The 16,059-nt window shown below is 48.5% G+C and overlaps 1 protein-coding gene across 1 annotated transcript; it reads right to left on the reverse strand.

Moving 5' to 3' along the window:
• Window positions 1–224: 224 nt before the first annotated feature.
• LOC149316856 (iroquois-class homeodomain protein irx-1-like) lies at window positions 225–8,752 on the reverse strand. The gene is made up of 4 exons (XM_089516396.1): window positions 8,073–8,752; window positions 2,427–3,432; window positions 1,166–1,238; window positions 225–764 (listed from the first exon to the last, which is right to left on the reverse strand). Exons 1-4 carry the CDS (start codon window positions 8,373–8,375, stop codon window positions 734–736), a joined length of 1,413 nt encoding a protein of 470 aa, XP_089372522.1. The 5' UTR covers window positions 8,376–8,752; the 3' UTR covers window positions 225–733.
• Between the last annotated feature and the right edge of the window lie 7,307 nt (window positions 8,753–16,059).

Raw genomic sequence — 16,059 nt, forward strand, 5'->3', positions numbered from 1 at the left:
CTTGCAAACGCAGTTCTTTAACATTTGGCCCATCCGTTCCCATCTTTCTCAATCCACCAAACCTTTTGTCGACCAGCCTCCCAACTAAATAGATCATTCTTCCTGCCTCCTGCTATTGGAAGCAGAGCAACAACGATCATGATTTTGTGCGACCCTCGAAAAACATTTGTGCAAGGAGAGGCCATGATTTCATTTTGTTTATTAGACAAAAATATACGATTTAGACAAGGGTTTTTTGTTTTTTGTGTTTTTTTGCTGTGGCACTATGTACAATTCGAAATCACTTTATATACACAGAAGAGGAAAAGAAGTAACACAAACACATGGAGAGGAATCTGGTTTTTGTTTTGTTGTTTTGTTTACCAAAAACAAATAATCCAATCAGGGGGGGAGTTAGAATTACACATTCTTGAAAAGCGAACAACAGAAAAAAGGGAGAGAGTCCAGTTCAGGAGTTGAAATAAAAAATAATGTTGTTTTCCCCTTTTCTTTTCTTTCAAGGGATTGGTATCTCCTCATTGCAAAAAAGAGAGAGAGAGAGAGAGAGAGAGAGATGGAAGTCATTTAGATCATTTCCAATTATTATTAATATTAATATTATTATTATTGTCTTTAAACCAGTCTGTGAACATTTCTTTTCCACCAGAAAAAAAGAAAGAAAGAAAAACCGGGAGGAGAAAAACAAAACAAAGCACAGCCCATTTATTCAAGCAGAAGGAAGTGTTGTTAAAATTCACGATGTTCCCTCTTGCTGAGTCAAAGAGCTGTTGGGAAGAAAAGACAGAACCATCTATCAGTGAAAGCTCAGCTAACAGCTTACCCATCTGCATCACGAAACAGGCTAGCAATCTCTCTCTCTCTGTATATATGTATATATGTGTGTGTGTATTTATATATTTCTTCCTCTCTATCTATATTTGCCACAACAGAAGTGCAACCCGACATTGCTGGAGAATGCAGTTTCTTAAAAGAAAGCACACACACACATACACACTAAACTTCCAGGCTAGAGTTTGTCAGTTTTATGCCACTTTGAACAGCTCTTACAAGAACCGCTTGCTTGTTGCTTTTGATTTATGATAATGAGGGTGCGCTTGGATTAGTCTGTATTATCTCCAAGCACTTTCTTTCCTTTTAAGCAAAATTTCACTGAACAAGAACTCACTTGTCCCGGACAGGCTGAAAGGGAGATTTTAACTGCTGAGGCGGAGAGTCAGTCCTTGGTAGGTTTTCTCTTTCTGCGAGGGAGAAGGAGGGAGGGAGGGAGGGAGGGAAGGGAGGAGAGAAGGAAAAGAAAGGAAGAAAGTGAAGAGAAACGTCTTAGCAAAGTTCGCCTAGTTTTGGACAGGCCAAAGAGAACCAAAGATGTAAACGGGCAGGGATTTACTCCAGCAACCGCAGCAATATTGATGTCCCCTGATTTCAAATTTGTGAAAAGGGGGTGTGATGTAGTGGCTGAAGTATCAACTAGGAAACCCCCATAAACTCTCCAGCATATGGAGCAACATCAGTCCCACATCAGTTCCACATCAATCCCACATCAGTCCCACATCAATCCCACATCAGTCCCACACTCGTTGTGTGAAGATAACAATACTAACCAACCTGGGTAGTAATGGTCAGACTTGCTTTGAAAAAAAAATGTAGGTGATTTATTCTCTTGACCCCAAATGATCTGCCTTAACTATGAAAGGTCAGTCCTTACAACACCGTAGGTAAGTAAGTAAATAAGTTTATTTAAATAGCTTATTCCATTACAAAAAGTAATCCATATGCATTCTGGGGCTCAAATTTGGGGGGCTAAGATAAAATCTAACTTGGAAACAGTCCAAAAATAATCACCTACGAGCAATTTTAGGTCTGCCCAAAGGAACCGGGACCTCTATCCTTTGTACTGTAAAGGCTATAACTCAGGTTCAGGCCATTAAATACTGGCTGAAACACAATTGGTATACATGGGGGTTTAATGGGGAGGGGATCAGAAGAAGAACTGGAGGCCCCAAGGAGTGTCATGCTTTAGGGTGCCCCCCACCTGCCCTTGCTCCCAAAGGCGACGTTATATGTTTCTGCTACCTTCCTCTTTTGTCAGAAGTCAAAGGCTTAACATTCATGATTAGACACCAAAACTGTGACAAAACTGTAAGAAGGCCTCAGGGTGTCAATTAGAAGATGCTTAGTACAGTTTACCTTGAGGCTTCAAGGAGGGGGCATGGGGAGTGCCCCTCACCACTAAAAAGAGCAGTGGGGCTCCTACAAAAGTCAGCCAAGTACAGTTTCATTCAAGGCCTACAGAAGCTTGAGGGGAGACCCCCCCCCAATAGAACCAGCTCATAAGGCTCACTAAGCAAGTCCCAGGTGAACAGGGCTTTCTTCCATGAAAAGAGCCAACACTGCTGGCCTCTTTCTCTCTGTGTTGCCAACATTACCTATATGTTTGGGGCTGGTCCTCTCTGAAGGCTTCTCAGCACTCAGGGCCGTCAACACGGAGGGATGCTGCTGCTGCTGCTGCGTGGCCAGATGGTGGTTGTGATGGGCGGCGTGGTGGTGGTGATTAACTCCCAAAAAGGACCTCACGTTTAACAGGGAACTCTGGGTGAGGAAGGCCCCATTGGTCCAGTTGTGAAACTTGCCAATCTGGCAAGTGTACAGTCCATGGCTGGGGAGGAAAGCCGGGTGCTGGAGCTGGGGAGAGGTGTGGTTCACCTGGGCAGGGGGCGAAGGAGGCGTGGGTTTGCTAAGGGCCCCATCTGGGCTGGTGGCCGTCTCTGCCAAGGACCAAATCTTGGGTTTGTTGTGAAGCGGGCCTTGGAGATTGTTCTGTCTGCTGGGGCTCAAGATGCGGGTGGGGTTGTCTGAGGCCTCCTTCCCCAGGGAGAGGACCTCTTTGGGTTTAAGTCCTTCTGGGCTTGAGAGTGGCAGGATCTTCTTCTCCAAGTGGTCCTCTTCACTCCTTTGCCGTAGGAGCTCAACTTTCTCCTCTTCCTCTTCGTTACTCTGCTCCCCATCATTCTCATCGATCTTGTCTATGTCAATACTCTCCAGGTCGATCTCTTCATCATCTTCATTTTTCTCAGCATCTCCCTCGTTGTCACTCCCAAAGATGTTCTCGTCCTCTTTGCTCCGTGCTCCCCAAGTGACCTTGTTCTCCTTCTTGAGCCTCCTGCGGGCGTTGGCGAACCAGGTGGAGACCTGGGTGAGGGTCATCTTGGTGATGATGGCCAGCATGATCTTCTCGCCTTTGGTCGGGTAGGGGTTCTTGCGGTGCTCGTTCAGCCAGGCCTTTAAGGTGCTGGTGCTCTCTCGGGTGGCGTTCTTGGGCCTCCCTGGGTCCCCATACTGGAATTGCCCATAGGGATAATAGCCCGGAGTGGTGTGAGCAGCAAAGGTTGCAGGGTGGACTCCAGGGTTGTCCTTCAGTTCATACTGGGAACCCTGCAATGCATTCAGAGAGACAGAAGACAAGAGAGAATGAGGACTCCCATCCAGTGCTCCTTTCCCACAAGCCCTGGCTTTCCTTTTAAGCAGAAGCCTTAGGTCCAAAGGAGGGCGACTAAAATGCTGAAGGGTCCGGAAACCATGCCCTATGAGGAAGGACTGAGGGAGCTGGCGATGTTTAGCCTGGAGAAGAGAAGGTTAAGAGGTGATATGACAGCCCTGTTTAAATATTTGAAGGGATGTCATATTGAGGAGGCTTGTTTTCTGCTGCTCCAGAGAACAGGACCTGGAACAATGGGTGCAAGCTACAGGAAAAGACATTCCACCTAAACATCAGGAGGACCTTCCTGACAGTAAAAGCTGTTCCACAATGGAACACATTCCCTTGCAGTGTAGTGGAGTCTCCCTCCTTGAAGGTCTTTAAACAGAGGCTGGATGGCCATCTGTCAGGGATGCTTTGATTGAGAGTTCCTGCATGGCAGAAGGGGGGATGGACTGGATGGCCCTTGGGGTCTCTTCCAACTCTACTATTCTATAATTCTATGGAGCGTTACTACTGGGTTTGGGGTGGGAGTTGGGGAGAGGACAAGCCTCTTTGAGGGAAAAATTGCCTTCTTCCTCATCGAATCCCATCCAAACTCATTTTCCAAATCCACATGTATTTGTGGTGTTCAAAATAAGCAGAGATCCTGAAAGGAGCACTGACCCACATCAAGAACGATGATATCAGTGCATCCCAGGCTGCTGGGGCATGTCTGGTGCAACAGACGGCAGGGCAAATTCCTGCTCAGCTCCAGCGGCCTTTTCAAGAGCATCTTACAAAGGAGAAACGATGGGGAAGGAGTAGAGAGTGGGGATTGTGCATGACTTCTCACTCCCACCCAGAGGCAGCCATGCAAGACCGATCAAACCATCAAACCAACTGGGGCTCAGCACACCCAAAGCCCCTCTGTTTTCATTGGGAAAGCGTTAAGCAAGCCCACATGCTTAATCTTCTCCCCCTGGAATCCATGGGAATTTAACAGGCTAAACTTTCAGCTGTCTGTTTTCCATACATTTCAGCCACATCGTGCTCTTGGGAGCCTGAAAGCGACATAGCAGAAAGCAAGAGAGAGAAAGAGACACCTTTTCCATAAGGGGATATGCATCCCTTTGCTTCCTCTCCTCCATAATCCTTTCCTCCAAAAGAACCAGTCTTCCTCCTTGCTTTTTTTTCTCCCCCAAGCCTTTAGCTGCAAGTGATTTATTTCCAATCAATATACTTTTTATCCTCCACCATAAAACAGAGTGGAGTCAAATTAGCCCATCAGGTGTTTTGGTAAATAACATTATATCTTTCTAACAACCTCATTAGGCCTCCTCATTACTGCAAACGTCACATGCGCATGTACAGAGTTTTTATGACTCCAAACTTCCTCCAAGTCTTCAGAACTGGGCCAGAGGCTTTGGGGGCAAAAGCTGAAAATCCCATCAGAGAGGAGAAAGACTGTCCTAACAAATTCGGAAGCATTTCCTCCTCTTCCTCCATTCATTTGTATGACACTCACTGTCAGGCTCCATATATATATATATATAGTAGAATAGTATGCAAGTTTGCTACACAAACACACATACGCCCCCAAAGCCACTTGCACAGAAAAGCGTGAAATACTTTTGTGAAGCAATTGATTTCTCCCTGAAAGAGGCTCACAGGAGAATTTATAAGGGGAGGAGGGAGAGAGAAACAGAGAGAGAAAGAGATGCCATCTGGAAAGGGCAAAACGTAATTTTTAATGATAACTCTTAACGGGGCGTGCTCTTTATCTCCTTGAGCGATTTTTGTTCTGGTGGCTGAAATGATAAATTTTGTATCCCCCTCCTGGGAATGCTTTTGAAGTAGTAGCCACTTGAAAATCATTACCGCTTCTCCTCATCATTTACTGGCGCAGAGTAAGCCAGGATGGACAGCCCGGTTTTCAGCCTCCCTCTCTCTCGCATTGTTCCCTTCATTCAAAGTTGCCTTGCTTTATGATTTATTTTCACAGCCTCGAATGATTAGGGAACTCTTTGTAAAGAAACAAAACAAAACATATATGTGTGTGTGTGTGTGTGTGTGTGTGTAGCATATCCTTAGATTTAAAATAATCTGTATAAATCCGACAGAGGGAGGCAGCTATAAAGGATAAAATTATATATATATATATATATATATATATATATATATAAATCAGTCTGTCCTTTATAGATGCCTCCCTCTGTCAGATTTATACATATTATTCATACCGATTACCATAATATATATCCATATATATATATATATACACACAAAATCATATATATATATATATATATATATAATTTTATCCTTTATAGATGCCTCCCTTGGTCAGATTTATACATATTATTCATACCGATTACCATAATATATATCCATATATATATATATATATATATATATACAAAATCATATATATATATATATATATATATATATATATATAATTTTATCCTTTATAGATGCCTCCCTTGGTCAGATTTATACATATTATTCATACCGATTACCATAATATATATATGATACAGTCAGTTTATTGCCCTGACTTTAGTTTCGTATGCTATTTTTGTATTTATTTTTTTCGTACTGCTGGTGATACAGGATCAACCTTTTTTCCCCATTAAAAAATCCATTTGGAAATACTTCTCCTTAAGGCTCCTCTCTTCACATTTACATTCCAAAACCGCAATAGGTGGCTGCTTTATTTTACCCCCCCCCCCAAAAAAAAAAAGAAAGTTGTCCAAATTTGTTTAAAACGTTGTGAACATTATTAGGAAACTATTACTGTGGAGAAAGTCTACAAAGGAGACTTCAGAAATGGTAAGAGCAAAACAACAACAACAACAATCCATCTTGCTCGCGTTTTTGTTTTTGTTTTTTTTAAAAAAAGAGCAAACATCTCTATCATTAGTAAATAATATCCTTTTTAAAAAAATAAGAAGGGGATCCAAAGGGATTTATGTTTATGCACATCTAAAAGAAATCTGCCCCTCACGTTGCAGACACTGAAGGAAAAGGAAAGGAAATTGAGCAAAATATTGAATGGTTTCCCCCCAGGATGGTGTGTATTTGAATTGGACTAAGGTTTTGTCCTGAGCTTCCTAATGGGCTCCGATCCCTGGGCTTCTGCTCTTCCTTTCGTTCTTGGCCGCGATTTAATTGCTAGAAAATTAATTAAAACCCTCTGGAAGGTCCAGAGAGAGGCCAGGCTGAAGCGGAGGCCAGGAGGAGAAGCCTTCACATTCCCGGCTGGGAAATGGGTTTGTTTCAGGAGGGAAACAGAAAGAGAGAGAGAAGCCTCAGGGGGTGATAAACCCTCTCCTTAAGATCGGAGGAAGGCTGCAAGAAAGAGGAGTTAAAAACGGGCCCAAGTGCCTTCTGATAATAATAAAAAATAAACTTCCCCGTAAAAGCCTTCGGAAAACGTTCATCGGAAGACTTCGGTTCGGTCTCTTTCTTTTCCCCACCCCCAGGGTGACCAGGCGTCCTCCTTTTCCAGGACACGTCCTCCATTTCAACCTTCCCTCCCGGAGGAATGTCAGCATGTCTTCCCTTCGGAGCGGGACTCAAGCATGACTTTACGTTTCTGTTAGCGTCTTTTGCTTTAGGTTGGGTCGTGTCCTCCATTTTTCTCGAAGGCCCTCCCTTTGGAGTAGGACTCCGAAGCAGGAGTTGACACCGATGGGGGTGTTTTTTAGTTTTTCTTGTCTCCTGTCCTACGTTTTTCTCCGTTTGGAGCAGGACTGCGAAGCAGGGATTTACATTTCGCTTTCTCTCGCTCTTCGCAGCACCAACTTACATTGCTATGAGGGCTTCCCCTTTCCCTTGGGGCACGTCCTCCATTTTTCTTGCCTGCCCTCCATTTTGAGCATGGCCAAGAAGGAGGCATATACATGTCACAGGAGGGTTTTTTCCCCCCTCTTCCCTTTGGGTCACATCTTCCAGGACCCAGAAGCAAGGCTTTTTAAATGGATCTAGAGATTGTTGGCTTTGCTTTTCTAATACCTTCCATTTTCCCGGAAGGTCCTCCCTTTGGAGCAGGACCCAGAGGCACGGATTTAGACGGAGATGTGGGTTCTTCGCTTCGGTTTTCTAACGCACTTACACTTTCCTTGCCTGCCCTCCATTTGGAACAGGGCCAAGAAGCAAGCCTATACCAAACATGCTCAGAAGATGCCAGCCACAGATCAGGAATAAACTCTTCTGGAACAGGGCCACACAACACCCCCCGCCCCCCCCCAAAAAAAACCTTTGGATGCCGGCCATGAAAGCCTTCGATTTCACATCTACAAACTTCTAGAGTTTCCCCCTTTCAGGTAACCTCTTGAACCCAGGAGCCCGAACTGACATTGCGATCGGGGTTGTTAGCTTTGATTTCTTTTCTCCCCCCCCCCCCCCTAATGCCCTCCATTATTATTTTATTTTTGGAAGTCCTCCCTTTGGAGCAGGAGGGATTTACTGATTCTAGGAGGGCTCCTCTCGCCTGGCTTGGTCCAAGGTCCTCCTTTTCCCGGGGAGGTCCTCCATTTGGAGGCCCCCCTTGTCTCCAGTCCTTCCCCTGCTCCCCTCCCTCCTCGCTTGGTCCCGGGTTCAAGGGACTCACCATCTGGGAGAAGAGGCTGAGGTCGGCGGTGTAGGGGAGGAAGGCGCTGTAGTTGGGGGCGCCGTAGGGGCTGGCGGCGGCGGCGGCGGCGTACATGCCCAGCACCGAGGTGACGGCGGCCGTGGATCCCCCGCTCAGCTCCGTGCTTCCTCCCGTTCCTCCTCCTCCTCCTCCTCCGGATCGTCCCGAAGCAGCGGCTGCAGCGGCGGCGGCGACAGCCAAGACCCCGGGCCGATCACTCCCGCCGTAGACGGCCGGGCTGGCGGTGAGGTACTGCGGGTAGCCCAGCTGCGGGAAGGACATGCCGGCCAATGCTTCGCCTCGGCTGGCTGGCTGGGAGAGGACCCCCCTCCCCGGTGGGCGATCCCGCTTGCCTTGCCTTGGCTTCCCTCTTTCGCTCCTCTCTCTCTCTCTCTCTTTCTCAGGCGGGTCTTGGCATCTGTGGAGGAAGAAGAAGAGGAGGAGGAGGAAGGAGGAGGAGGAGGAGGAAGGAGGAGTGTGGAGGGGCTCGGCGGGGCGTCTTCCCTCCGATCTCGCCTCGTCGGTGCTCCTAAATCCCTCAGATGTGATCTGATCAACAATTGAGCTCCGACTGATGCGCCTGCCCTAAGGTCCTCGGCTGATCTTTCAGATACAATTTGAAGTTGAGGCTTTGATTGGCACCCACTTGAGTGCCAAGCCCCGCCTACTCGCCTCTCTCTCTCTCTCTCTCTCCTTTCTCCCCCCCCCCCAGCCGAGCACGTGGTTTGAGAGCAATCTCTGCCTGGGCCACTTTTCCCCCATTTTTCTCTCCCCCTCCCTCCTTGTTCTGTGTCTCTCTCTTTCTCTGCTCTCTCTTTCTCTGCGCGCCCCCGCGAGAGTCTCTGTGAGAGAGAGAGCGCGCCCGTGTGTATTGAATGGTTAGCACTTGGCTACTTTCAGGAAGGAAACACACACACACACACACACACACACACACACCGCTGGTGTATGACAACCTGCCTACGCGATTTTACAGCTGTCCGACATTGGGGTGTTGCTGTTTCGCAGGCTTGCTGATGTCCCTTTCATTAAAAGAAAGAAGAAAAGAAAATCAACGGGATTGGTCCCAGCCTCACACACTCACACCAACACACTGACTTCTGGGTTGCAACCCAGCTCAGGATCTCTTGGAAGTGAGTGGCCCATTCAGCCAAAGGGACCTTTTTCGTTGTCAGTTATTTATTTATCTCTCTCGATTTATCTGATGACAGCAAACTGATGAGGAAAAACAAAAACAAAACAACGCATGGAACTGAACTACTCGGGGCCGTTCGTTCCCGGAAATTCCCCCTCTCCCTCTCTTTGTGACCACGGAGACGACACACACCTCTTAATGCTGTATTCCAGGATAACATCCCACATTATAGGATGTCACGCGACTCTGTCACCGCGACGACGCCTTCTCCCCACATCCCTCGCTGTGGGCAGCAAAGTCCTTTGGGTTCCCTTTGGGGAGGGGGAGGACCCTGGGCCATTTCAGGGAGGGAGGGAGGCCTTTTATGGTGGTGGTTCTTGCGATTGATTTGGAGATTTTATATATATATATATATATATATATATATATATATATATATGAATGAAAACTGCTCCAGTCTGTCAATTGCCCTTGAATGGGAGGCCGATCAGTACCAGTACTGGTAGGTCAGTGAGTCAGAGGTTCTGGTTCTTGACGCGTCCTTGGCGTGGGGTGGACTTTTGGGGGGCTGGCTATGGATGCCCCCTTCTCTGTCCAGCCAAGTGGGTTTTCCTTCCCAGGTTTTGAACTCTCCTCTCACCTTGTCGTCCTTTCTTCCGAGGGTTGGAGCCAGGCCCGCTCAATGCGAAGGGCTCTCTGCTCTCTTACCAGGAGGCGCTTGGGGTTACTTTATGATTTTTTCCCGGGGGAAGGACCCCAAGAGACTATGGTGGGTGGACTAAGCATCGCCTCGATGGGGCCATGCAGCCCTCAAGGGCTTCTTCTTCTGCCTCTCCCCCAAACTGCTGTTCCCTTGGATGTAATCCGCCCCTCGTGGGACTTACGCCCCATTGTGTGCATTGGAGTCCCAGCCCTTCAAGAAAAGAAAGTATGCACACACACACACACACACACACACACACACAAGCTTTCACTCCGCTCCGATTTTTCAACTCCGACTCTATGAATGTATGATTTATCACGTCTTTATCCCATTACTTCTACCCTGTTGGCCCTCAGAAGGCTTCCCAAGATGGCTTCGCCCCACAGAGTATTGAAATTAAAATACGCACACTGAATATTTTGATTCCTCCTTCCCAAACAGAGGCCTTCCCCTTGCATTGTAGGGTCTACTTCAGAGTCGATAAAGGAGAGGCTAGTGCTGAAACCGACCTCTAAAGACCATCAAGAGGAAGAGGAGGAAGAGGCTCACAGTCTATCGGAATGTTGACTACATTCTTGCCTCATAATTCATGTTTCCGAGGTTGTCCCCCCCCCCCCCCGATTTGAGTTGCAGATCATTGCCAGGAGTCAAACCCTTTGAATGAATGGGGCTTCTCCACAGTGATTCAAATTTGGGACTAACAAGTGGGTTTTAGTCTTTTTATTCCCTCGCCTTTGACTTTTCTATCCACCTTTCTCGTGCAGAGAATACTTCACGGGGCAACATTTGGACTTTCAAGTCCTTTTCACGTTACTTTATTTATTGGGGGGGGGGAATGAGACAGAAGAGAAAACATAACAAGCAAAGGCTGAAGGTAGTAAGCAGGTGTGAAAGAAACACAGGTATTATACAGGTTGGGAAGTCTAGATGGACTTGAAATCGAATCGACCCTCCTGGAAATCCACCTCAGCTGTGAGGAAACTTCTCTAGTCCAAGTGAAGCCATCTAAAGTATCCTCCCCAGGACTGTGGAGGGCAGCCACCCCAAGCACCACTCTTTCTTCATTGGAAACAGAAATGCAAAACTGATTTTTCCCACGGACAGAATCCAAGGGGAGAAAGCAAACATTTCGAGGGAGGAGGAGGAGGAGAAGAAGAAGAGAGACAGTCCCTCCCTAGCCATAGATTGTCAAGTCTCACCCATTTGCTTGCGTTCCTCTTAGTGGGGATATTCAATAGGGATCGTGGCCGTGGAAGCCCAGGAAAAATCAGAACAAATTTCTCCAGAAACACACCTCAGAAAGAGCACGGGGCGGGAATCCCCATTGATTCCAAGCTTGAAAGCCCCTCAGCTTCGGAAGCCTTTCAAATGTTTCTCCTTGATAGCCTTGGGACAGGTAGCCCAAAAAGCACCAAGGGCTGAGAGGAGTGTTACAGTGGCAAGGCGGCCTGCAATTATACGCAAGATTGGTTTGGTTTTCGCTCGATGCAGAGTGAATCTGGTTTGGACCCTGCACCCAAATCACTCTGGGATACAAGCCCACCCCTCCCCAGGCCCATAGGCGCCCCTCCTTCTGGCCCGATCCTCTTGGGCACCAGAGGTGGGCCACCAGTCTCCTTCCCAAGGGCGCCGTCGTGCAAATCGGGATTGGCAAGGCGAATTGGGATCCGCCCGGGAGCCCCCTGAAAACAAAGCGGGGAAAAAAAAAGAGATCCGGGGAAACAAAGAGAGTTGGAAGGTCTGGAGGAGGGAGCTGAGTTCGGAAGGCGAGAAGGATTTTCTGCAACGTCGAGGAAGGAAGGCCGGAGAAAGCGAGACATAATTTAGAGTTGGAGTTGGAGGAGATTTAAAAGCTGTGGCTGCTCGGAAGGAAAAGTAATTCCCCCCACCCCCACCCCACAAACATGTCACCCCCATCAACACACACACACCCCTTTCTTTTTTCCAGCCTGGGCTTCCCCTTCCGCATCCGATTTGCTTCGCTTTCTCCAAATTCCACCAGACGAACTCGACATTCCCAGAGAGTCCCGATCCAGCCCTTTCCACGCATCCCAACATCCCGATTCCAAGGAGGATTTCAGGCCAATGCTTCCCTTCACTAAACGGGACGGAGGTGGGCGACCAGGCTTCGTTTACTCGGGAGTAACCGGCGCTTTCTTCTTCGCCGCTAGTTGCCCTCCCAAAAGCGTGCCTAGGATTGAGCAGCCTCCCATCTGGCCCTGAACTAACACGAAATAGCGCACACACATGGGATTGTTGCACCAGGACAATTTGATACACGTCTCCTCAGAAGTATGCTCCAGACTGGGAAAACAAATGAATAAAACAAATGCTGAAGAGTTAGAGCTAAATCGGGTTTTGAGGAAGTCTTTAGTTTCGCTCGCTTTGCAAACTGCCCGCCACTCCTTGATCTTAGGATGAGGACGAAGCAGCATGTCTTCTTTGGGGGGGAAAACACGGGCCACGATCCAGGCAGGCCAGGTTGCTCCCCTTGAAGCCTGGTGGGTACTTCTGCCCCAGGGAACCGGGGCTTGCAAAGAAGTAACTTCGGGAGTCAGATTATGAAAGGGACCCTGAGGAATGTGTTAATGCCACCACCACCCCTCCGCCTTGCGCTCTTCTTTTCTCTCTCCCTTTCAAAGGCCAGCAATATCTGTCTGTCTGTCTGTCCAGGTTTAGTTTGCTTCTGGCATCCCAGAGTTTAATGCCAGGAGAGCCTCCATCCAAAAGGATGGGCAAGGCAGGCTCCCGAGCTATTGGTTGCACTCTCTCCCTCTTTCACACACACCCCGAATCAGTAAAGGCGAGGACAGAAACGGGGCTGGGATTAGAAGACGCAGGAGCAGGAGGAGGAAGGAAGGAAGGAAGGAGTCCCGAGGAGGGGGAATAAACCGGGGAAAGACGACGGGAGGCAGACAAGGGTCCCGGGCCGAGCGAGAAGCCACATTGTCTGATCCCAAGCCAGGAAAAGTCCCTCGAGGAGGAGGAGTCTAGTGGGGCTCCCACCCATCCCTTCCTCAAAAATTGCCTAGAAGGGCCACCTTTGAAAACGCCCAACTCACCCCCAGGCCCAGAAGGACTAGGGGGCCACTGACGGAGTTGCCACCCATGGAAACCCGGGGGGGGGGACCGAGAGTAATTTTCTCTGCCTTCCGAGCCGCCCCCCCCTCATTCAACAGGACTTTCAGTTCAATGGAGTCTGGTTTGCTTTCAGTTTCGCCGGATGAAGGGAACTTGTATTTTGAGAATGAAAAGATGGGAGAGGAAGAGGTGAAAACAAGGAGAAATAGGAGGAGGAGGGAGGAAGGAAAGAAAGAAAAGGAAAGGAAGTAGTAAAAGAAGAGGAGGAGGAGGAGGAGCAGGAGGCAAGGAAAGGAAAGGAAAGAAAAGGAAGTAGAAAAGGAAGAGGAGGAGAAGGAGGAAGAAGAAAGAAAAGGAAAAAGTAAAAGAAGAGGAGGAGGAAGAAGAAGGAAGAAAAGGAAAGGAAAGGAAAAGGAAATAGTAAAGGAAGAGGAGGAGGAGGAGGAGGAGGAGGAGGAGGAGGAGGAGGAGGAGGAAGAAGAAGAAGTAGTAAAGGAAGAGGAGGAGGAGAAAGAAAAGAAAAAGAAAGGAAAGGAAATAGTAAAGGAAGAGGAGGAGGAGGAAGAAGAAAGAAAGAAAAGGAAGTAGTAAAGGAAGGGGGGGCAGAGGAGAAAGAAAAGAAAAGAAAAAGAATCATCATCATCATCATCATCATCATCATCATCATCATCATCATCATCATCATCACCATCGCCTCCCTGGTTCAAATTCTCTTAATTTAGGGGAAACAGATTCTTCTTTCTCTCCTCCTCCTCTTCCTCCTCTTGATCATGGTTTTACTGTGGAGCAGGAGACCTTCCCAATTCCCCGTTCTCAGAAAAGGCCCAAACCACAGAAACAGAACACAGACACACACACAACACACCCAGAATCAAAACACAGAACACCGCCCCTTTCACTCCCAGTTCAGTCAAACCCAATGCCCGTTTTGCCCCAAGTATTTGGCAAGGGTTCGAGGCAGAGAGGCGTGAATCCGGGCCTAGGGGTCGCTGCTTGGTCGAATTTTAACGCAAGTCGGGACGGGGGCCTCCTTCCAAGTGTCTCTCTCTCTCTCTGGGCTGGGGAAGGGGAGATCACAGGACGTCATCTGGACTGATTTAGAAACACCGAATTGATTTATATACACCGTGTGTGTGTGTGTGTGTGTGTGTGTGTGTGTGTGTGTGTGTGTGCAGATGCTGATCTTCTCCAGACGTGTTGAAGAGCCCATCCCGAGTCCCCTGGAAGCCCCCAGTAAAGCTTGGCCTGACAAGCAAAGCAGGGGTGGAAAGTGGCGGTGCTAAAGCGCTGGTGTTGCAGTGGGGGTGTTGAGGAGGGGGCAACACGCTTGCAAAGGAGGTGGGGGTGCAGAAAGTTGGAAGTGGGCATAAAATCTGAGAGGAAAAGGAAGGCCGGGTTAGCTGCTCAGGACTGTTTTTTCTTCCTTTGGCCCCTGGCTGGCTGGACAAGGCGGGGAGGATTGAGTGGGTCGCCCCCGGGGGAAGGCAACTCCGAGCCTCTGAAAATTATGGGGAGGGGGGGGTTCAGCCGTGGAAGCCCTCTCTTGTTCTTCTTCGCTTTTCTTCTGGTTATTATTATTATTATTTCCCCTTGTGGATGCAACTTTTCTACTTGTTGCAAACCCTCCTCCCAACTTTTCTGGGTCCCTGCCGTGGCTATGTTGTTATTTCAGGATAGTGAGGGTTCCCCGATTGTTGGCAAACTTTTGAAACTAAACTTTCGACATGTCTGTTTTAGGGTGAACATGCACACACTTCCTTCCTTCCTTCCTTCCTGTTAAAGTTAAAGAATGATTCCAAATTCTCGCGGAGGGAGGGCCGGTTATTCCCCCCCCCCTCCAATTTTCCTGAGGGACAAACAAGTCCCTTAGAACTGGTTCACAGGATGCGTGTTTCGGAGTTTGCGGGAGGAACTGAGGAGTCAGCATCATGCCAAAACGTTGTTGTGTGCCTTCAAGTGTTTTCCCGACTTCGAGGCGTTTTCTTGGGGAATTGCTTCAGAGGGGGTTTGCCATGGCTCTCCTCTGAGGCTGAGAGATTGCGACTTGGCCAGGGTCACCCAGTGGGCTTCCATGGCTGAGTGGGGGGACTTGAATTAATTTGTTGTTATTATTATTATTATTTATTAATTCTTATTACCAGCACGCTACTCTGGCTCTGTATGCTCCCCTTTCATGACATGAACGGCGCTCCCTCAGAAGTGCCCCAGCTTCCCTCATTTTTGGGGAAGAAGAGCTCAAGGCGCCTCGTCCTTTCGTCTCCATGAGGCTGGGCGCGAAGGGCGCCGGCTTAAGAGAAGGCTTAAGCCTTTTCTCTCCCTTTGGAAAAACTAGAGGGGGCTTCGGTGTGGAGAAAAAGAGGAGGAGGAGGAGGAAGAGAAGAGGCTTCCTCCCTTCCTCCTGAACGGAGTGGAGGGCGCTGCTCATCAAGCTCGGATTTATGAGGCTTGTTAAACACGCATTATTACTTAACACCGTCCCCCCCCTCCTTCGCCAAGGGGCCGAGAAACTATCCCCCTTTCCCTTCCTCTCCTCCTTTTTCGAGGCGACAACGAAGCGTGTGTCAAACAATTACCAGGCGAAACCTGGCTGCCGCGCCACACTCGAACCCAGAGCCAATTGGAAGGACGCGGGGCTCTGTCTGTCAGCCCAAAGCAACCACCCCCCTTTTTCTCAGCTCCACTTCTAGTCAGGCAGACTGTTCCTTCCTTCCTTTCTCGAGGGCTGGGCCTTGGGAACCCACTGGGTGACCCTGGGCAAGTCCCACTCTCTCAGAGGAAGGCAATGAATGTCAAACTCCCTCTGAAGAAAAACTCACCAAGGGGGGGGGGGGGGGGACCGCCTCAGGTCGCCACAAGTCGGAAAGAAAAATGAAGAAAGACTTCATTTTCTTCGCCTCAAGTCGGAAAAGGCAGCACACAACGCGACGACAACGACACGCTTCAAGACAAGTTTCGGCCAAGTGGACTTGAGAGAAAGAAGCCGGGTCCCGTGCCTGGCTTGCCTTGGCTGGGCGGCGAAAGGGGCGACGGATTGCCTACCCTTTCCT

The sequence above is a fragment of the Sceloporus occidentalis genome, unplaced genomic scaffold (genome assembly GCF_023333645.1).
Source record: "Sceloporus occidentalis isolate IW3139 unplaced genomic scaffold, rSceOcc1.0.p SCAF_3, whole genome shotgun sequence".
Classification (NCBI taxonomy): domain Eukaryota; kingdom Metazoa; phylum Chordata; class Lepidosauria; order Squamata; family Phrynosomatidae; genus Sceloporus; species Sceloporus occidentalis.